General features: G+C 43.9%; 1 protein-coding gene across 1 annotated transcript in view; it reads right to left on the bottom strand.

Annotated features, from left to right (window-relative positions):
• cdkal1 (CDK5 regulatory subunit associated protein 1-like 1) overlaps window positions 1-24,025 on the bottom strand; it is a 358,098-nt gene that overhangs the window by 271,008 nt on the left and 63,065 nt on the right. Inside the window, exon 4 of the mRNA XM_060920977.1 lies at window positions 12,047-12,131. Within this exon, the coding sequence (XP_060776960.1) occupies window positions 12,047-12,131 (85 nt within the window). The remainder of the gene's footprint in view (window positions 1-12,046; window positions 12,132-24,025) is intronic.

Genomic DNA, 24,025 nt, shown 5'->3' with positions numbered 1-24,025 from the left:
TGCTTTTTTGTTTCTTAGTGTTTTTGCGGTTTGAAAATTAAAACGCGCCAAAAATGACCGAACTGTGATCCGTTCCGAGTTCCAGTGAGTCAGTAGAGGGACTGGAGTCTGAATAAAGACTCTAAAGGCAACACGACTCGGTTGTTTTTTATTGCTCTAAATTTCCAGGCTAAACAGAATCCTGACAATGATTTACATCAGTTATAAAATAGAGGATAAAAAATGTGAATCATGATTCGAATCGAATCAGAGGGTGAATCAATCATGATTTGAATCAAATCGTGAAAAAACTGAATCGTCACACTTCTAGAAAATTGGTGTGGTTCAAATCGGGGTCCCAAAATTTTGACTCTTCACTCTATGATTTGGTGCTTTGACTGAAAATCCCTTCCTTGAGTTTACCCTCACCAACACCTTTATTTTATTTTAACTTTTACTTGCTCCAAAATCCAGTCAGTCCAATAATCCCTTTTATATATATATATATATATATATATATATATATATATATATATATTAGTGCTGTCAAGCGATTTAAATATTTAATCGCGATTAATGTCGCGACTGTCATAGTTAACTCACGATTAATCGCAATTTAATTGCACATTTTTGTCACATGAAAAAACATTGTAATTCTCTTATCAGCATAAAAAAGTGAATGGGCTTACTTTGTGCCAATGTTTTTTTTTATTGCAAAGCATAACACGTCTTGACACAGCCACTGCAAAGTGAAACCTAAGCCGAGCACCGGGGCTAGCAAAAGAACCATGAGTGAAGAGAGACAGGTTACACAGTGACGGTAGGCTTGACATGCTTGATTATAATATAAAGTACACTATTATATTAACTTTAAGTTGTTCGTTGATAAATATTGCATTGAATCTGATCTTTACTGTTTCATCTCACTTAACACATTTTGTACTTTTACACTTTCTGCCTGTTGATGCGTCGCGCTGTCCAATCAGAGGCGGACAAATTTGCATATTACAGGAAGGATTTCTGGGATAGCATTGAGTTTACAGTTCAGAGGGATCTGGCTTCTTTAGACGCTGTCTTCTTAAAACTGAATAAATATTTAAAAAGAGCCAAATGAGCCAGTCTTTTGAACGGCTCTTTTCAAAGAACGGATCACAAAGATGCGGATCCCATCAAAGAGCCGTAAATCCCATCTCTACTAGCGCGCCCTGCCCACGCTGGTTCTTTGGGGGAGGAGGGCAGAGGATTCTGGCTGTGCGGGGCGTGGCATTACAGTCTAGCTGCTATGCAAAGTCTCTGTTCCAAGTTCCTGGCAGTTTCAAAAGCTTATGAAAAACCTACATCATGTCACAGAGCGTTAATCTTGCGATAAAAAAATTATTGCCGTTAAAATTGAGTCAAGTTAACGCATTAATAACGCGACATTTTTGACAGCACTAATATATATATATATATATATATATATATATATATATATATATTAGGGCTTGCAAAGTTAACGCGATAATTTATCGCGATAAAAAAAAAAAAAAGTGTCGTTAACGCAAATTCTAATTTGGCCCTGCGAGTCACCCGTAGTTCCTGTTGAGGCTTGTCACGCGCTGCTTCAATAAGAGTATGTGTGAGTGATGGAGAAAGGCATAGACATATAAACATAGACGCCGCCTTCTGTGTAGAATCATACGTCATCCTCGCCGCCATATTGGATGTGGCAAAGTGGAGATTCTTCAGCCGTGTCTGGTATAGCGTCTAGACAGTAGCCGAGAATAAAGATGCCTCATTCGTGTGCTGCGTTTAACTGTACCAACAGGTTTACCGTCCAAACGAGATCACATGGGATTACCTTTCACAGGTGAGACTGGAAAAATACTTTTCAATACTGTTCCTTCAGTCTTCAGTTTCCCAGCTCATCTCCACCGGGGGGGTGTAGAGTTATAAGCAGTGAGAATTAGAGAATACAGTGCCACACTATGACGAACGTTTTTATTTTTCTTATCTGTTTTTTTTTCATCTTTTATGGCAAATACTTCTCTTCAAAAGAAACTAATGAAGAGTAAAATAAAACATGTTTTTATTTTCACAGTGATATGCACTTTATTTTTCATCCCTTGGTTTTCTCATCTAATATGGAAGTTATGGATGTCAGTGGCTGTGACGAGACGTGTTATGCTCTGCAATAAAAAAAAACATTGGTACAAAGCAAGCCCATTCACTTTTTTATGCTGATAAGAGAATTACAATGGTTTTTCATGTGACAAAAATGTGTGATTAAATTGCGATTAATCTATTAAACTATGACAGTCGCAACATTAATCGCGATTAAATATTTTAATCGCTTGACAGCACTAATATATATACACACACACACACACACACACACCCCACCATTTTCAGTGACCTGAGAGCCAATTAATTTTGATTTCCTTATTATTTATATTTTGAAACATTTCCAATAACCGAAAGCTCGTTTATTTTTCAGGTCCAGTTTGGTGTGGCTCTTTAAACTTAAACTTGCTGGCTGTCTTTCACGTCTATAAAAATGTCTTCACTCTCGACAATTTTTTTTTTTTGTGGGGGTCAAAAACTTATACGACCAGGAGAAACTTGAGTTGAGAAAAAGAAACTTGTCTGGCTAGATCCAGTATGTGTGTGTTAATGTATTAATGCATTGGTCCTCCGTGTGTGTGTGTGTGTGTGTGTGTGTGTGTGTGTGTGTGTGTGTGTGTGTGTCCTGATCTGATGTTAATTAATGAGCAGAATAGATCTGTTATGTTAGAAATTGGTTGTTCTTTTGACAGCTATATGGAAACTTGCTATTCGTCCAAAACATTGAAATATCAACCCTTGTGCAATGCGTTAAATAGCTGTGGTTATTCTTGTAAAACAATAGCACTGATCTTTGGTAGTTTGGGCCATGTCCATCAAATGTGTGTGCGTGGATTACAGATCTGTGGACTCTCTAAAAAACGGGCCAAAAAATTTACCAAATTCTGCTCAGTATCCAGCATAGTTGGGAGCCTCTTCATGTGGAGACGTACGGTAGGTGCCACATGTATCCTTAGGACACTCGGTGAGCAGACGCTTTTAGTTTTGTATAAAACTCCTATAAAATTTGGTTTTTGCTATGATAAATGTTTATCTGTCAACCCAAATAAAGAAGTGTGTGTGTGTGTGTGTGTGTGTGTGTGTGGTCATGTGTAAAGTAAATGCAACAGAGAGTCTTTATCTCACTGATCTACTGCACACACACACACTCTTTGTTGCCATATAGAACTTATAAACACACACACACACACAGTGTGCTGCCTCGCTCTCTCTCACGTAATTGAGTTTGAGACTTACTCATCACTGCTTCACTAAATCAATAAAGCTGAACACTCACACTGCAGTGCGCTTGTAAAAGACTGGAGAGAATTAAATAAACTGAGTGCTCTCTCTCTCTCTCTCTCTCTCTCTCACACACCCTGATAACCAGCTTATTTTCCTTTTGTGCAATCACACGAACATCTCGCTTTCTGTAAATATAATTATCTTGTTCCTGGGGTGTAAATATTTACGCACAGGCACAGCGATCGAGGCTCTCTGCAGTTTCACGAGTCGGTTTAGACGTATCGGGATGAAGCGGAGTGTGTTCAGCGAGACCGCCGTGCTCCCTGTAAGCAGTCATCACCATGCTGACAATAACAAACTAAAAACACAAAGTTATTGCGAGTCGCTCCCTCAGTTATCCTCCCAGACAGCAACACGCCCGAATTTACACTTCTACACAGCTCACAGTGTTATTTTACACGTTTGTAAAGTTTAAAGGGATCCTGCAGTGGATTTACTCTTCAACTCGTGGTAAACGAAAGTATTTGGAGATTTTAACAGCTGAACATTCATTTTCAGAAACCAAATCCTGGAGAAATTCATTTTTATTAAAACACCAGACGGTCCTCCTGCGGAAGTGACGTACGTGATGAGGTGGCGGAGTGGAAGCTTGGAGCTACTCGGCTCTTTATATCCTCTGCCTACATCGTGGTTTTGTTCGTAGAGTTCGAATGAAGCGAATCATCTAATGAGACGCTTTCATCTCCCAACAAAGAACACCGGATAGTCTCATCTTCATGGACAACTGTCTCTCTGTGGATTCCAGCACTGACTGGTTCATCTGTCTGCACAGCGACATCGCTCGACTGAGTCTCATGCAGAATGTTCGGAGGAATTCTCTTATCTGGAGTGGAGTCGACCTGAGGCTCAATCGAATCCTTCGTCTCTTGATCCGTCAGTGATTGTTCTTTAATAATAATAATAATTTCAATTTATATAGCGCCTTTCACAAAACCCAAGGTTGCTTTACAGTTATTTATAAATAAATAAATAAATAAATAAATAAATAAAGTAAGTCCACCAAACAGGAGGCCAGGACGTCATTCCAATGGTGCAGCAGCCACAGTCCCACCAAAAGGTGCACGAAAACAAGTCCCACACCGCCAGCACAGCTGCTGCGATGCCACCGGCAACATCACGCCATGGATCCACAAAGCGAGCACAGAAGCACCGCCACGCAGAGCGCCAGGACGTCCCAACCCGCCTGCACAGCTGCAACATCGCTCGGAACACCACGCCAAGCACTCAAGCACAGTGCGCTGGACAACCACGATGTTAAAATGAGCAACGAGCTCACCGCAGTCCACAGCTAGGAGCACAGGAGTCACCCATGGCGAGCCAAGGCCTGGAGGGAACCGACGCCCAAAACTGGGTCCGGAGCTACACCACAACCGGCGGGCAAAAACACTCAAACAAAAACAAACAATAAATAAATAAAATAAAAAAGAGAAAATAAAATAAAAAAGCTCCGGTGAGAAGCGGCAGCCAGAATGCGCACGACGTACTCTCAACCGGAAGCAGAAAAAAAAAAAAAGTGGCTGTTTTCTTGGTTACCCGTATTTTATTCCAGTTTACGTTGAAAAGCCTCAACACATCGGAATACTGATTACAGTTCACCAGGTCAGACACCGATCATCTACAAGGGACGGATCCAAACCGATGCGCGTGCACAAATATACGTGCACCACTTGGCATTTGTTTACTTTACCGCTAGCCGGCTCAGCGCGGGCCATGGCCTGTGAAAATCCATCGCGATCTGCTAACGAGTGAAAATACTGCTGCAAACGTACACCTGTCAGATTCTTGGCCTGGATCTGTCCCTGCCGACTACAAATCATCACGGGAGAACCAAGTCCAAGTGAACCTCCCCGCGGTGTCGTCTCCGTCGCCGCTCAACACTGCATCGGCGGACTCTTGGAGCTGAACGATGGGTGAATCTTGCTGGCACGGAATCGTCTATTATCCTTCTTTTTATTCTGGAAGCCCACACTAATCTTCATTCTAATTCCGTCGATTCATCGAAACCGGATGATTAAAAATGTTCAGCATGCAAGTCGGGCACCACAGGGAAACTGGTTTGAGGTCTTCCAATAGTGTGAATCCATTTCTTGCGAATAATCAGACGACTCAGGCCAGGTAAACGCTGAAAATATATCCTCTCGCCCTTCGTTTCAGCACTGACATGCTGCACAATGAGGCACACTGATTTAAAAACCGATAAATTCAGTAAAATCCCTGTAAAATGAGCAAAACCACGATGTAAGCAGAGGATATAAAGAGCCGAGTAGCTCTTTATATACAAGTTTGGTATTTTAATAAAAATTCATTTCTCAAGAACACTTTGGTCTCTGAAAATGAACGTTTGACTTTTGAAATCTACGAATGCTTTTACTTTACCCAAGTTTAAGAGTCAATCCGCTGGAGGATCGATCTGAACATTTTTAAGTACAAACAGAAATATTAAAGTGGTTTCTCAAAGAAATAAACGCTGAAGACAACGATGAGGTTTTTCACAGAAAAGAAACACACCGACATCAAATCACGGAAAAGTTAATCAGGAAAGTCTGAACATCTGTGAGACCAAATAAATAAATAAACTAACAAACACAAAAACACTGCACTCGGCATTCTGAGGAGGGAAAAAAAAAGGGAAAAAAAAACCAAGTCTGTTTTTTATAAACAAAAATTTATTTTTTTTTCTTTCCCCGGATCACAAAATGTCTGGCTTCATTTGCCATATTTACTTGTTTGTTTTATTTTTAATGAATTAATTAGTTGATGAATTAATATTTGATAAAGATTCTTTCAAAAATGTGAACAAAAGCAGATAAATAAACTTGCAAGTAAATCAAGGTCATCATTAAGCTGGAAAAAAATGAAAAAGGCAACAAAGGACAAAAATGTGGTGGATAATTATTTAAAAAAAATATTTATTTCGCCAACTGGGACTTACAAACATATAAAGAAATAAAATGCCTTTCAGAAACGAAGAAAATCTTCAGGTTTCAAAAACTGACGCTGTGGAATAACAAACCGCATCACAATTAAGTGTTTATCACCATCAGGAAAACACACACACACACACACACACACACACACACGCACACGAGCATGCAAAGCATCAGCTTGCTTAAATCTGGCAGTTTTTATGGAAATGAGTGAATTTTCATATGAAAAGAGAGAAAATGAGGGGGCGGAGCCTAATCAACTTTCCCTGCTGTGAAGTAAAGGTGTGCGCACACACACACACACACTTTAAATAATGGCTCCAGTTTCATAATATTTAAGTCATCAAGAAAGTGACATTTTTGACCATTTTTGGCGAAGGGGCGGGGCTTCCAGGGGCCACTGTTTGAGTGATCGCTCACGCCAGAGTCCGACGACGTTAAATCACAGAGTTGACACGGAAAATGTGTAAAAGCTGTCAGCAGCTCTGCTTATTTTTCTTTTTTTTTTCTTTTAAGCGATTCTTGTCAAGTCCGAGATTCACTTGATGGAAGTGCACGTGGAAGTGTGCACTACTGAAGGGGTTTCAGTGGCTGGGTTCGAGTCTCGCATCCCGAGTCGCGTTTAGAGAATTACTGCAATGCTTTATGTTCCAAAGTCTATAAAAAGAAAAAAAGGTTTACAGATGACTCAGGAGTGAGCAGAGACAGGCACCGTGTGTGTGTGTGTGTGTGTGTGTGTGTGTGTGTGTGTGTTTCAAACAGAGACAGATGTTGATGTTAAGGAGAGTGGGATTGTGGGTAATGTAAACTTCAGGACGAGGTGAAGCTGGGGCACGAAAACCATTTGGGGAGAAAAAAAATCAAAAAAGTGTGTGTGTGTGTGTGTGTGTGTGTGTGTGTGTGTGTGTGTGTGTAGAAGTCAAAAGTTTATGTCCACCTCAGCCAAATCCATTTAAGCTCAGTTTTTCACAATTCCTGACACTGAAACCTCAAAAACATTCCACGGCCACTCCATCATCTGGACTCTGTTGTCCTTCAGCCAGTGTGCTACAGATCTGGAGATAAGCATGGGGTCCATTTGGAAGAAACATTTACGACCGAGCTTTAACTTCCTGGCTGATGTCTTGAGATGTTGCTTCAATATATCCATCATTCTCCTTCCTCATTGGTGCCACGTATTCTGTGAAGTAGTTCACCAGTCCCTCCTGCAGCAAAGCAAAGCTTCTTCACAGCACGATGCCACCACCATCGTGCTTCACCTCCGGGATCGGGTTCTTCAGCTTGTAAATCTCATCCTTTTTCCTCCAGAACAAACATCATGATCGTCACTGTGGACAAACGGTTCAGTATTTGTTTCATCAGATAACAAAAGTAAGACCTTTTTTTGGTGTGGCTTTTCGTCTTGGTGGTTCTGGAGCAGCGTCGTCTTCTTCCTTGCTGAGCAGGATCCGTCAATCCAGGCACTTTCCTGATATCTTCTAGATCACTGTTTGCTCCAGCATCTTCACAAGGTCCTTTGCTGTTGTTCTGAGATTGATTTGCACTTTCCATCCTAAAGCGTGTTCATGTCAAGAAGACAGGATGCGTCTCCTTCCTCAGCAGGACCAGACGTTTGGACCAGACGTTTGCTCTGAGGTCATGGCTGATGTCAAGCAAAGAGGCACTGAGTTTGAAGGCCTTAAAATACATCCACAGGTCCACCTACACCTCCAACTGACTACCAGAAGCTAATTTGCTAACTGCCTCAAGGCTTGACTTTATTTTCTGGAATTTTCCAATCTGTTTCAAGGCAGCATTTTACTCAGACGATGCTCTGAAGTTCAGCTGATGCAGTTGTGATAACAGTGAGTACTAGTATGGGCGCTGTGTGAGACGGCTGCCTCTCCGGTAGCTCTGTAGTTTTTAGCTCTTTAAACCTCTTTTTCTTTTTTTACTTTTCTGTTCTTATGAAAACATAGTGTGTTTTACTTATATAACATGGATATATTTAACTTTAACACGCAACCAGGAGCCAGTTTTCTCACTTATTCGAGAGAGGAGCTGCTGGCCCTGAAAACAATGGGATGAGCCGGGATACGACACCCCATCCCGGCCGGGCTGAGAAGGAAACCCAGGGGCTGCAAAGCTGGAGCTAAGCTAAAGGCTAGGCTAGCGGACAACCGGTGTCGCTACAAACCGTCCATTCCCTCCGTTATCATGGGGAATGTGAACTCGCTGCCGAATAAAGTCGACGAGCTTTCCGCTCTGAACAACCAGCAGATTTACCGGGAGAGCAGCTTATTTATCTTTACGGAGACATGGCTAACACAACTTGTACCGGATGCTAACGTGGACCTGCGGGGATTCACTGCTGTGAGAGCCAACAGAGACACTAACACATGCGGGAAAAGCAAAGGTGGGGGACTCATCATTTATGTGAACAATCGCGGGTGTAACCCGGGACATATCTCCGTAAAGACAGTTTTATGTTGCCCGGACTTGGAGCTGCTAGCCGTTAGTCTGCGGCCATATTATCTGCCGAGGGAGTTCAGTCACGTGATCACCATCTGTGTTTACATCCCTCCGAGGGCAGACGCAGCCGCTGCATGTGAGAGGATTCACTCTGCCACAGCAAGGCTGCAGACACAGCACCCTGGGGCATTTATCACCATTTCCGGGGACTATAATCACGCTACTTTGGACTCTACTTTGGCTGTTTTTTACCAGGCTGTGGATTGTCCAACAAGGAACAACAGGACAATTGACTTGCTGTATGCTAATGTGAGGGATGCATACAGAGCCACACCCCTCCCCCCACTAGGGAAGTCTGACCACAACCTGGTTCTTCTACAGCCGAAGTACACCCCCCTGGTTCAAAGGCAGCCTGCAACAACTAGCTCCATCAGGAGGTGGTCCCCTGAAATGGAAGATGCCCTCAGGGACTGTTATGACATCACGGACTGGGATGTGCTGCTTAGCCCACACTGATACCCCTTTTCCACCAAATCAGTTCCAGGGCTGGTTCGGAGCCAGTGCTGGTGCTGGTTCACAACTCGTTCAACTTGCGAGCCAGCTGAGAACCAGTTTGCTTTTCCATAGTTCGCGGGGCTAAGCGGAGCCACGTCATTACGTCACTGCATACGTCATTACGTCGCTGTATACGGAAGTTACGGCGCTACGTTTGCATAAACCTTGGCGCGAATATCAAAGCAAAAACAACACGGAAGAAGCAGCAGCGGCAACAACAACAACAATAATAAATTAGTTCGCGTTTGTACAGCTGCTGCTTCTCGTCACTTAAAAATGGCCATCTTTCGCGGTCTAGTTATTGTTGTTGGTCTTAACAGCTCCGCCCCCCCCGCTGACGTAAGCGGTTCTTTCCTCTGGCCCAGCAGAGAGTTGGTGCTAGCCTGGAACCGGTTTTTCTGGCCCCAGAGCCAGTTCTTTGTCAGTGGAAACAGAAAACCCGGTTCCAAACTAAGCACTGGCCCCGAACCAGCCCTGGAACTGCTTTGGTGGAAAAGGGGCATGTGAGGACATAGAGGGGCTGACACACTGTCTGACAGATTACCTTAACTTCTGTGCAGATGTGGTCTCCCCCACCAAAACTGTACGGTGTTACCCTAATAACAAGCCATGGGCAACACAGGAAGTCAAAGCTGTCCTCAACAGGAAGAAGGCCGCCTTCAGGAGCAGGGATAGGGAGACAATGAAAGCAGCACAGCGGGAGGTAAAACGCTGCATGAGGGAAGCTAAGGACAGCTACAGGAGGAAGGTGGAGCAGAAGTTGAAGGAGAATAGCATGAGGGAGGTCTGGGAAGGTGTGAAAACCATCACAGGCCACAATACAAAGACCAGAGTCGTTGAGGGGACAGTGGAGAGGGCGAATGAGTTGAATGACTTTTTCCAATCGGTTCAACCAGCCCACACCCCCCCCCCACCCTCTCCCTCACTGCAGCCATCTCTCCTTCTTCCCTCAACACACCTCCCCCCAGTCATCACAGCAGCCCCCTCCTCCCCCACCTCAACACAGACTCCTCCATGCATTACTGCAGACCAGGTCAGAGGTCAACTGAGGAAGCTTCACCCCAGGAAAGCAGCAGGCCCGGACAAGGTGTGTCCCCGACTACTGAAGACCTGCGCTGCTGAACTGGGTGAACCACTCCAACGCATCTTCAACCTTAGCCTGCAGCTGGGGAGAGTGCCCACCCTCTGGAAGACATCATGTATCGTTCCAGTTCCCAAAAAGAATCGGCCCACCAAGCTGAACGACTTCTGACCGGTGGCACTCACTTCACATCTGATGAAGACATTTGAGCGGCTCTTCCTCAGCCTCCTCAGACCCCAGGTACAACATGCCCAGGACTGTCCGGGCAGGTGTCGATGTGGAAGACGCCATCCTCTACCTGCTACACCGAGCCCACTCACATCTGGATAAGGGAAATGGCACAGTGAGGATCCTCTTCTTGGACTTCTCGAGTGCCTTCAACACCATCCAGCCCCTTTTGCTTCAGGACAAACTGAACAGGATGCGAGTGGACCCCTGCCTGGTCACCTGGATCTCCAGCTACCTCATTGACAGGCCGCAGTACGTCAGGCTGAAGGACATCGCGTCTGACACTGTGATCAGCAGCACCGGAGCACCCCAGGGCATGGTGCTGGCCCCTCTTCTCTTCACCCTGTACACCACGGACTTCTGCTACAACTCGGAGCTGTGTCACATCCAGAAGTTTGCCGATGACACAGCCATCGTTGGGTGTATCAGTGACGACAGAGAGGAGGAGTATAGGAGCCTGACAAGGGACTTTGCTGTGTGGTGCAATAGGAACCATCTGCAGCTCAACACCTCGAAGACCAAGGAGCTGGTCATTTACTTTGGAAGGTCCAGACCAAAGTCACGACCAGTTCTGATCGAGGGAGTCGAGGTGGAGGCTGTGGATTCCTACAAGTACCTCGGGCTGTGGCTGGACAGCAAGCTGGACTGGACTTGCAACACCAATCACTTATAAAGGAAGGGACAGAGCAGGCTATACTTCCTTAGGAGGCTGCAGTCCTTTAACATCTGCAGGAAACTCCTGTGGATGTTCTATCAGTCTGTGGTCGCCAGTGTCCTGTTTTACACCGTGGTGTGCTGGGGGGGGGCAAGCACATCCAAGAAGGACACATCCAGGCTGGACAAACTGATCAGGCGGGCCGGTTCTGTGGTCGGCATGAAGCTGGACTCTGGTGACGGTGGCAGAGAAGAGGACTATGGACAAACTATTGAACATCATGGACGATGTCAGTCACCCTCTGCACACCGTCATCAGCAACCAGAGGAGCCTGTTCAGTGACAGAATGCTCCTTCCCAAGTGCAGGACGAACAGACTCAAAAACTCCTTCACGCCATCAGACTGTACAACTCCTCTCTGGGGGGGGGTAACAGGAGGACAGAGGACGGGAAGGAGCAGTAGCCTAGCCTGACAATAAGCAATACCGGACAATGTGCAATATCTCTCCTACCGCCGCCCCCCTTCTCCTCACCTTCCCCCCCCCCACCCTTCCTCTCTTCCATGTATCTTATTCTTTTTATATTTTTGTATATGTAAATACTTAATTTATTTTAATTTACCTAGAAGTTTTCTATATTTCTTTTCTCTGGTTATCTGGATTGATGCTACTGGAATCTTAATTTCCCTGAGGGAACCCACCCAAAGGGATCAACAAAGTTTTATCTAATGTCTGAATTTTACGAATAATAATAAAGTTTTGCATTTACGAGTCAGAGCTCTTACTTGATGTTGTTCCTGAAGTGATCTTCTGCTGGGTTTTTGACCGTGCAGCTGTTTAGCAGCCAAACATCTGCATCGGACGGGTCGTCTGAAACGAAAAGACAAACGAGTTAAATTTTAATATTTCTGACACAAAAGTAAAATCACTTAACATGGTGTAAATACAGATGTTCTGTCCTGCATGTCGGAGCTCTGCTTTAAACGGACCCGATCCCGTCCCTCTCGGGAATTCTGTACTCGCTGGGATACGTTTCTAAGTTTTGGGTTTTTTTTCCTTGTACAAACATTACAGCACAGTGAAATTCTTTTCTTCACAAACCCCAGCTGGTTAGGAAGCCAGGGTCAGGGCTTGGGGTGAGCTGGGATACAGCGCCCCCTGGGGCAGAGCAGGTGAAGGGCCTTGGGTCAAGGGATCAGCAGTGGCAGATTGTCCATGCTGGGGTTAGAACCGTCAAGATGCTAGACTACAGCAAAGCATCATGGGAGTTTTGTAGCTGCTAAAAATATATTGTTTGGAAAGCTTCCTGCTGAAACCGGAATTCCATATTTTTTACATGAATTCCAACTGCTTTCAGCTGGAATTCCTATTGGAGCATTTCTGCACATTCAGATTTCTGGTTTCAACTCTGGACTTCTGACAACTCATCTCTCTCACACACACACACACACACACACGAGTCACAGCTTCCAGAAAATTCCCACAATCAAATGCAACCCTTAACCCATGACTGTGGTGATGGAGTTCTGGGAAGTGAAGAAGTGAGACAGCAAAGCGACACCCTCGTCTTTGTTCAGAGGACAGAGGCTGAAAGACGAGTGCCAGGAGCACAGACAATAAAAGTCACATGAGCAATTTTACTAGGCAACAGAAACACTGCTGAATTCCTGCAGATATTCATTACCAGCTCACACTCATCACACAAACATCTCCAGCTAACAAAGCACATTTCTGACATGGGAACAAGGCAAAGGCCAAGAAAGAGACAAACTTCAATTCCTCATGAAAGTAAACTATAAAGACAAACTCAAGCCCCGCCCACCCTGAAAAGATACTTTTGAAAATGAAATTTTCACCATATTTTTGACAAAAATATCTCCATCTACAAAATCAGAAACTCATAAGCTCTCCAATCCAGCAGGTGGCGATGATGTGCCAACAGGTGACATCAAACGGTACAAGAATAACGTTAACAGCTGCATATTCAGCGTGCGAGAACTCCAATCAGTGCAAAACAAATTCAAATTAAACTGCAAACGTGTTCTCAAACATTACAAAGAAACAACGTGTCCATCAGCCGTGATGAACATCGTCCGAGCGCACCGGCAACACGCCCAACACTCGCAGGTTCACTCTGTGACAGAGATGCTATCGTGACTTTTTTTTTTTGAGAAATTTCCTCACACTGGACAGAGTTTTCAAAAAGCTTCACATTCAGTGTCCCAAAACGCCATCATTGTGTACGGGAAGCCAAAACGCCATCATCGTGTACGGGAAGCCAAAACGCCATCATCGTGTACGGGAAGCCAAAACGCCATCATCGTGTACGGGAGGCCAAAAAGTAAATGTTTTTAAAAATGTACATGAGGTTCATGTTTAACAACCAAAACCAATTTCAAGCTCTCCGATTGGTCGCTTCAAGTGAGCAAGTCAACTATACGCTCATGCTACCCTCGGTGGCGAAAAGTCACTCATCGTTTGTGGACGTGGCCTGTCCGAATTTTTCAAATTACGATGAGCAACACTAGCAATTCTGTTGTGTATCTTCTAAAGCTAATTAGTTAAACGCAAATTAAATAACGCACTAATGAGTGTGAAAATCAATTGTGTTATAACAATGTGAAATCCTTGGCTTTGGGCTCGCTTCTTTCGCCGATTAGCTTCGCAAAGCGAGCTAACGCTACTAGCTACGTATACTCACCAGAGATCTCTGCTACTTCTTTCCGAGATGCATTTTGTCTTCCGAACATCCACGTACACATTTAATAGGAAATCGTTTATGGCAAAAACCAAGGTTATCAGCTTTTCTTCTCTTTTCGTGGAACAAATTGCGAAAATTGTGAGCAAAGAACTGAAGAAATGTTGGATTCACATGCCGTCGGATTGTCTTCGGAAACGTTTGGGATGATCGTTTGGATTTGCCGCTTCATCACAGCGTCATAACTAATTCGCATGTAATTAAGAAAATCTCAAAAATCAAATTGTTGATGAAAACACATACGTGTCACGCACCTACGTATAAAATGAACACTTTGTCGCTTGCTAGTGTGAACGTCGAGTAAAGCGCGATAGGAACTACAGGCGACAATTTTAATATTGGTTAAACGACAATCCTGAATCTTGGAGTTCTCTCGTTCTTGTTTGATCAAGGGTGTAGAGTACTGCCCTCTTCTGGTCTGGAGGGTTACTTCCTGCGACAGACACCTGCCATCATCTGCGCAATATCAGGACGTCCAGAATTCAGGAGTGCTGTGGCGTTTCAGCCGATCATGGATTTACTCTTCAGTCCTCAAAACCTTCTTTCATCACAAGTCCAACGAGCAGGAAAGGTCAGATGAGTTCCTCAAACAAATAAGACTGGAGAGAATCCCTGGAGGCACTTCACCTTACATGACTCAGATTCATTTTCCGTTCATTTAGCAAACTGTTTACAGCAGGCAGCATTGGGAGGAAGCCAGACAGCCAGGGGAAAAGTAAAATATATATATATATATATATATAAATAACTTCGGTCATGCAAGAACGAGACAATCAGCCACTGATTAACCCCGTCATTAGTCGAAGCAGAGAAAACTTGTAAACTCGGCCTGATGTGAAACAAGCAGGCAGTTCTGGGAACGTCCATGAATCATTACTGAAGACACAGGGAGAAAGGAAATAAGTCACGTTTACAAAAAATTAAACAGTTTTACGTGACAATTAAAGGTTTCCTTTCCAATACTGTCCACACATGATTTCCTCTCATCCGGAATGAAGACAAAAACAAGCAAGTTTGTCGGAAGGACTGAAGATACGAGCAAGTGTTTTGTAAATGTTGAATTTGAGTCAGTTTTCTTTCTTGAGCTAGAGCAAACAAGTAAACATTTAAAGTTTATATCAGGTCACTGAGAGATCATCGTAAGCATTTCGGACCATAAATAAACCCAAAAACAATAACACTCGAAGCTCATGAAGGCCAGTGAAGTGTGAGTGTCAGGACCCCAGCTGCATTCCAGAGAGCTGTTCTCTCAAAGGCTCGAGAGAAACCTGAAGCCAACACTCAAATATACAGCAGGGCCCCGGGAACAGAAGCATTTCGTGTACACACACAATAAACGATACTTCAGGCGATATTTCTTCTGTGCTTCCTTCCAAACATCATCCCCAGAAGAGTTTGTGTTCTCATTTCATCATAAACAGCAGCGCAAAATATTAAACCACAAGCCGAGGTGACGCTGAGGAACAGCTGCGAGAGTTCACTGCAGGCCACACAGGGAAGGCAGGGAGGGACGACTTGGATAAAACGGACCAAACGGATGAATGGATTGACGGCGTGGGCGAATGACATGGATGATGAGGTGGTGGATGGATAAGAAGCATAGAGGACAGAGATAACTTGAATGGATGGAGGACACTGGTGGACAGATGGCAAGGATTCTCAGCCACGAGGAGATGTATTTAGGAATGAATGGCATGGATAACATGGATGGACAACGCTGATCGAATGAAACGCATGTCAGGATTTTAGACAGACAGAAGGATGGATGAGAGTGAGAAAAGCAATAGATGGTTAGATCGATGCTTTGAGGGATCAATGGATGGACATTCAGGTCAGTCAGGTGAGATTCTCAGTCAAAAAGAGATGTTTGGAGAGCATCGATTGAGATGTGACTTTAAAGAATGCATGAACGACAGGACGGATGAACAAATGAGAGGATGGATGATGACAGGATGATGAATGGATGGATAAATGACTGATGGATAGATGTCTGGATAAATGACAGGATGGATGGACATCTGGATGAATGGATAAATGACAGGATGTACGGTGACAGCATGATGGATGGACGGCTGGATAAATGACCGGATGGATGGATTGGCATGGTAGATGGTTGCATTCTTGGATGGGTAGATGGATGACAAACTGAGATTTGGGTGAGACAGTTGAGATTCTTCATGAAGAAGGGAGGACATGGGTGGACAACATGAATGAGTGAATATATTATCTGGTGGATGGATGGATAGACAGCATGTATGTATGGACAGATGAAATGAACAGACGCCATCATTGGATGAATGAATGAAGTGGAGAACATTCCTCTTGCTTCATCTCATCTGTCTGTCCATCCATCCATCAGTTACTACCTCATGACAGGTGGACAGTAGGATGGACATTTCTTGGATGACCAGACAGACAACTGACCAAATGAAGAAAGGGAGAAACGAGACAGATGAGTGAGGATGGTCAAACAAGATCAATTGTCCATTGAATGGATGAATTTGAACTCGAGTGAAGAACTTGTGGAATCCAGTTTTCTTCTCTCTCATTGTTTCTTTTGGTTAACAGTGCATCCATCCATCCATAGCAACCTCCCGCTGGTTCAATAGACAGATCAATAGAAGGATGTCCACACTACAGAAATGTCCAGGTCCAAAACCCTGTCCTGCTCCATGGTTATTCCCAGCTTTATAGTCCCTCCATTGTCCAGAACAACCTCACACTCATTCAACGCACCCTTGACCATGAAGGTGAACTCCTGAGGAGCGGACACCGTGTTCCCTTCAGATCCTAAGTGACCTCGAGTGAAGAGTACAGTCTCTCGTTCTGTTCATCCAAAACCAGAGGGCAGAGGCAGAAAAACGAGTGCCAAGAGGACGAGCAATAAAAATCACATGAACGATTTTACAAGGCAGTAGAACTGCTGCTGTTTTCCTACAGGCGCTTTTTAACCATGCATCATCGTTTTGGCTTGGAAATGAGATTTCTGCCTTCAGCAAGTCGTCGTTGTGGGGATTTTACTCCACTGGGCAAACTCCTCCAACAGCGAGGGCTTTATCGTCTTTTCATAAAGACGAGTGCAGCTCCAACAACACCATGAGGTCATTCTAAAACGTGTTTTGAATGAAAATCCATCAGCTCAAGTTGAAGATCCAGGTAGATAAAATTCTGACAGGTAAGCAGCTAAAATGAAGGAATAGTGACAACAGAACAACTACGATTTATTTCCTAACTATTAGCAATTGGTTTCTGTCTATAAATACAAAAAATACTGACGTGGACGTATTGTTCGTTAGTCTTGCTTCACGTTAGCACTTCATACCACGTCCTCTGAACAGGTAGCGTGTTTGGTCTTGAAGCAAAGAATAAACACAGCTACATACAATTAATCATTTTAAAAACTATTTTGTGAAATAATACCTGAAAACTCGACCTGAAGCGAGTTTCGAGTCTGATGAACTGCCTTCAGCTCATTTTTCGAAGTTACTTGGTGTTACAGATTTTGTAAGACGACTTTACCTGTTTGGAAGGCGTTAAATAAATTAAACGCACAAAGAAAATAAATACATTTGCACGAATGACTGATTCAACGAGCAGCAAGAGAAACCAGGTCTTTTCTTTTTTTGCCCCTCCCCCAAGACCTTGATCAGTTCCTCGGTATGATTTTACTGAATCCAAGATTCTGTTGAACACGGGTCCAGTTTGGACTCGGATTTGAAACCATTTCCTGGTAGCAGCTTGACATGTCAGATCACGCTGACAATTCTGAGAAAAGCAAAACATCCCGTGACCTTTACTTACCACCCTGAGATATTTTGACACATTCTGGAATAAGAACCTGCGCTGGCTGGAACACAAAACAACAACCTGAAAAACTAAGCACAAATATCTCATGTGCAATTTGGAATGTCGATAAGAATGCCTTGCTCCCAGTAAAACCTGACCACGCTTATTTGGATCGTCCCGTTTGTTCTGGGCAGGACGTGAAGTCTCAGAAGCAGCAGGCAGTGAAGATCAGGGCATGGCACTGAGAAATGAGGCTGTGAACATGGAGCACTGCTGGACAGACATGTTCCAGGGAGGGTTCCGAGAGCCGTGGTGAATAACCGGGACGCTGGGGGTAAAACAGGTGGAGAGCGGCTCTCGGCTTGAGGAGTAAACTCGGTGTGATGCACTGCCACAAGCAAGGACGAGCAGGAAGCACTGGAGCTTTGTCAAGATTAAGTGCCCAGATCTGCAACCCTGGGAAGTGGGACGAGAGGAAACCGGGGGAATAAACAGCCATTAAAAAAAAAAAGGATGTTTGTGGATTGCAGAAGTGAAATCAAATCTGGATAACCCCATGGCCAGAGTCCACCACGGTCACCAGATATCCTTTTTTTGTTTTTACTCCATCAACCAACTCCCGTTTTTTGGTTCCCCCCCGACTCAGAACTTGTTCTTTGGACCCCACTGATCCTGATACCAAAATGAGCTTAGGATGAATCAATCAATCAGTGGCACACGTGTGTTCATGCATTTCAGCAACAAGACTCATTCTTCTCTGGGCTCGCTTTCTGGATCCATGGCGCGGTGCTCCGGGTGGCGCCTGTGCAGGCGGTGAGGGATTTAACCTCGTGCCCCTTTTGGCAGGACCGTGGCCAGATGCGCCACTGGAGTTACATCCAGACCTCTTTTTCATTTTTTAAATTCTTTTGTAATTGTAAAGCGACCTTGGGTTCAAGAAAGGCGCTATATAAGTTGAACTTTATTATTATTATTTAAAACTTCAGTGAGTTTACTATAATAAAAATGAAGTGCGTGAGCAAGCTACATTCGCTAGCTCGGAGTGGAAGAGTCTTTGTTTCTTGTCTGTACAACAGTATGTCAAGTACATTGTCATTGTGTGTTTTCATTGCGTTGGAATCTCCTGTTTTCTATCAACAATCAACAAGAACTCCTCTTTTGACATTTAAGATTTTTTTTTTAAATCTGGTGACACGCACTGCATTGGATCGTTCATCGCAAATTTTGTCCAGATCACATTTATTTCCTGTCGTCTGTTCATTCGCATGACGGCCTGTCACGCAGTTTCACTCGGTATCGGGTGTTGGGATGAGAGCATTTTTTTTTTATCACCAGGAGTCCGTATAACCGAGTACAATATTGGATCAATACCCAATAACAGGTCACAGGATCTGTAATCGATGCGTCCCTAAAACTCAACGTTCACGTGCATCGAAAATACCTGGTGCTGTGGAAAAAAATTAAGCAAAAACAGGCTGTAATGTGTTTTTTAAAAAAAGGATGTATATTATACGCATGTGTGTACTCTCAGGGGGTATATCAAGTGACTCAGTTAATAATTGAATTGACTTGCTTCAAAACTTCTGACTCATTCAGAGAAATATATCAGAATCCCACAGGCTTAATGAGGGAAAATTGCAGGCATTCTGAAAGGTCTGTGGCTTTGCACGAGATCATTTATGCTATAGGAGGAGAATTCGTGGAACAGACAACCGCCATCGGATTCGTGGAACGGAAAACCACGGTCGACTTCGTGGAACAGAAAACCACGCTCGGATTCGTGGGAATATTCCACCCGGTGACTCGCCGTGACTTCTTTTGCACCCCTTATAGAAAAGTCATGAACCACTTCACTGACCAATCAGATTCGAGCAGCAGCCATGAGTTATAGGCCTTGAATAACAGATGACAAAAACCCTTGCGCATCAGATCCAGCTGCGTTTCCAGATGAACACTCGAGTCAGCATGCCAGACTCAGCATTACTGCACTGACCCAGAAACCCGGCGGGCCACATATCGTCTCCATCTTAGCAGAAAGCCCCAGGATCAAAGCCTGGCCTGGTGAGTGGATAAAGTCAGAGAAGATAAAATTAATTGCTGGGAATTGGAGCCTCTGCAAACAAATGTGTCCCCAGACCTCCAGCCAGTCGGCCGCCATGCTGCAGGAGATGATTCAATCCAAACCCTGCACCTTCGTATTCGGGTCGCACGGCTGAGCTTTCACGGTTATAGTGAATTAAAGCTAGGAATGCACCGATACTGAAGATCACAAAATCAGGTGATGTTACGTGATCTAATCCTTGTTGAAGTAATGAACAGACGACACGAAACGACAGCAATCTGGACATATTTTACATTTTATGACCAGAACTCAGCAGACTGCAAACTGCTCTGTGAGAAACATCTTAAGCAGAAAACTCAGCGGAAGGACTTCATCGTTAGCAGCCAACACTGGCAAGGTGCTGATAGGTGTTCTGTTGGTATCTGTATCAATATCGACGACGACACGGACTCATTCCTGGTTCTTGTGGACAAAAAAAACCCCAGTATCTTTGCATCCTGAATTCAGGCTGCTTGCACGTCCAGCGTAAGAGCAGAGACTCAGATTGTTTTGCAGGTCAAGGGGCCTGGGAAAAAACAGGGGCCCATTTCTACAATGGGGGGCCCAGTGATTATCCTTCAGTTGACGCGAACCTAGTGAGCAAAGCGAGCCCAATGAACAGCTGGAGCAGCCCAGGGGCTGTTTTTTTCTTCTCAATTGTTTTTTTTTGGTATTAGAAGCCATATGAAGCAATGTAGATGACAAAAATCAATGCTTCAACCAAATATATAGAGATATTGTTTAATCAGTGGCAATATTCTGGAATTCAACCACAGGCCACTATATATCACATCTATATTATCTCATCCTTGTAAATTATAATTTATTTTAACTTGTTTTCAGTTTGGTGTAGGTCTATAGTAGTCGTCAGTTGTAGTAGTAGTGGTTGCTGTTGTAGTAGTTGATGTTGCAGTAGTTGTTGTAAATCTAGTATGACTAATTACCTTGGGTATCAGGGCTATCAGTTTTTTCAGGTGAATGTACTCTCTTTCTGCCGAAGAATGACAAAATAGATGTATTTTTCTTTTTTTTCTTATCCATGTTTTCTTGTCTCTTTCGAATATTCGTACATAGACCGTAAGACGCCACCTAGCGAAAGACTTGGATCAGGTTTTACTCGCTTGGGACGCTACAAACGGGGCAGCGTAAATACACAAACGGGTCCGACGTATATTCAATATGGCGGCGGTCAAAACAAATTCATCCGATGCTGAAATCTGTTGAATATCCAGATAATTATGTTGGAAGTTGCATATTTGTGCAAGATTTTCGATATTGAGACCATGAAGTCAAGTAATACCAGTCCCCCCAGGATTCCGCGGGCCTTTTTTGTGATTGTTGCGGGCTAAAATGTCTGATGTTGCGGGGGGGTTTCCAAAAAATTGCGATGAAAGTTGCGGTGTTTTTTTAGGTTTTTGTTGCGATTACATTGCGGGAGGAAGTGAAAGTTGCGAGAAATTGTTGCGATTTTCTCTTTTTGTGATTAAAATTGAGTGATATGTTAAATATTAAGTTATTACTGAAAAACTATTGATTAAAAAAACAAAGACACTGAGAAATGGTCCTATAAACAACTTTACCAATATAAAAGATTACCAGGACTACAAAAATGCAGAAAAATAGGCTTTACTTATCCAAATGCACCTGTTGGTTCAAAAGTTAAAGTTCAGAGAACCTCACAGCACAACATGAAGTTACCTTAAAATATAATATAAATGCCTCAGCTTTCATGTAAGAAAAAAACACTATTAATACTAGTACTGTGTGCAGGCAGTCTCTCCTGAAGACTAAATTAAACAATAATTATAAACTAATAAAATAAATGGCTCAGGCGTCATAGAAGAAAAAAAACACTTTGAACAGAATCTCACAGTATGATGCTGAAGCTGCCTAAACAATGGAAAATAAAATACCATTTTGGCAAAAATGTTTGCATCCATTAATTTCTTGTATTAAGTAAAAAAATAAAGTGCGCACAGTCCTTCACTGTAAACATAACACACTTTCAGTAACAGAATTTAAGCCTATATAAACACTGACTCGCACATGCTGCTTCTCTTGAACGGAAACACGGAAGTAAGCAGCGTTGCCAGATACTGCTGACGTTTTCCAGCCCAAAATATGTTCAAAACCCGCCAAAATGCACTTGAAACCCCCCAACTGGGCAGGAAACCGCCCAATCTGGCAACACTGGAAGTAAGGCAGAAGGTAGTTTGTCGACGTCACCTCAAGACAACGCCAACGATTGGTCAAATTTGCGGGAAAATTGCGGCGATTGGATATAATTGCAACACCGCCCTGAATTCGCGGGGATTGGTTGAATTTGCGCTGAACATCGCGAAATCCTGGAGGCTCTGTAATACGCCACGAAACGTTCCAAATAGGATATGAAATGCTCGCGTCCATATTGGCCCCTGCCCCTCTCAACAACGCGTCCATTATTCGAAATAGTGCGTCTTAGACGCGGGCGCGCCAACAATCTGAGTCTCTCTAAGACAGGATCCAAGAAGATCGACAGATGTTTAGAGAAAAAAATAAGACTTCTTTGCTCGATAGAACCGTGTGAGACTCGACGTGCTCCGTTCTGAGGCCTCATTTGAAGCCACGTTTCCCCTGAGACCAAAGAAAAAGCCCTCACGGGGTTCACATCAGTCAAAACCATTTCATCAAGGGTCACGCGACCTTGGAATCTCCCAAAGAAAAACAAACCGTAGCATACCACACAATGCTGAAATCTGAACGACTGCCTCCGGCACACTTTGCTTCTTTACATTTGGTGAAGCAATGCATGTTTTCCTGCTTATGAGCTTTTCAAGGTTGGATGGTGACATCTGATGGAAAAATAAAAAAATAATAATTACAAAAGTTCAACAAAAGATGAGGTATACGCTGAAATGCTTTGTACACAATGAGGGTCAACGGCGTGCGTCAGAATAATAAAAGGTAAAGAAAGCATCTGGGATCCGAGTCGCTCCAGCTGAAGTCGTGTTGATGCTGAAGGGGTGTTTGAAAAAGGTGCTTCGTCTCGGTGGCGGCGTGGTGCGGCGTGTGCTCAACAAAGCAAGCAAGCAGAGCGTAAACATTACATAAAGAGCAGGGTATGAAAACAGAAAAGCGCCGAACGCCAGTGATGATCGCACCAAGGACGATCCTTTGTGACAGCGAGGAGTGCCGAGCTCAACCGCAGACCGGCGGCTGTTTGGGGAAGCTCAGAAATACGGTAATTGCTTTGTACATCAGATGAAAGGTCACGGTGTTCGGGGCCAGAAAAGAAACGTCAACAAGAGTTCTGCTATTAGACGCTGATGAGAAAACTCCAGGTACCTTGTAAAAGTCAAAAGGACAAAGTAAGCGCCACGACGTGATTAGCGAGATGATTATTCCAAAAATAACTCAAGGAACAATACGTGGTGGGCGAATGGAGGAATGGACAGACATATGGATGGATACAGGGGTGTTTGAGATGATGTATGGGGGTCTGGATGGATGTTCATTCATTTAGATGAATAGATGAGTGGATGTTTTAATACAGAAATGGATGGATGGATGGAAGGAGAAGGTTTGGCCAGATGGATAGAGGCAAAAGAATGGATGGACAAGAGCTGATCATCTTTTGGAGGGAAACTGGTGGACGGAGACAAACCCCTGGCGCCGTCCACCAACAATAAACAGCAAACGTTTTCAGGAAAAATCAGAGGAACATCTGCTAATGTTCTCGGGGAAGAAAAGGAGGGCTGTAGTGCTCAGACGGCTAAATTAGCACGAATACGGTAGTGTTTGGCCTCAGGGCCTCGTACATCCTCCCTGTCTGTCTGCTCCAACGCTTTGTGTGTGTTATCTCAGCTGTCAGAAAAGCGCGAGTCCCTCGAGAAGCAGCACACAGATCCAGAGAAACACATCGCATCTACTCTGCAAACGCAAACATCATTACTTAAAGCCAGTCGATGTCTGTATTGTAGCAAGTTGTGATACGCATCGCAAACAATCCAGAGAGCGATACAGAGGCTTAGTGTTGGAAAATGTCACATGGTCACGGTCAGTGAACATCTGTGCGTGCAGCCATGTGATTATCCAAATCTATTGACGCAGATGACACTTCGGGAGCCGAGGACATGATGC

This window comes from Neoarius graeffei, chromosome 5, assembly GCF_027579695.1.
Source record: "Neoarius graeffei isolate fNeoGra1 chromosome 5, fNeoGra1.pri, whole genome shotgun sequence".
Taxonomy (NCBI): Eukaryota; Metazoa; Chordata; class Actinopteri; order Siluriformes; family Ariidae; genus Neoarius; species Neoarius graeffei.
This window is presented reverse-complemented; position numbering and strand designations above follow the sequence as displayed.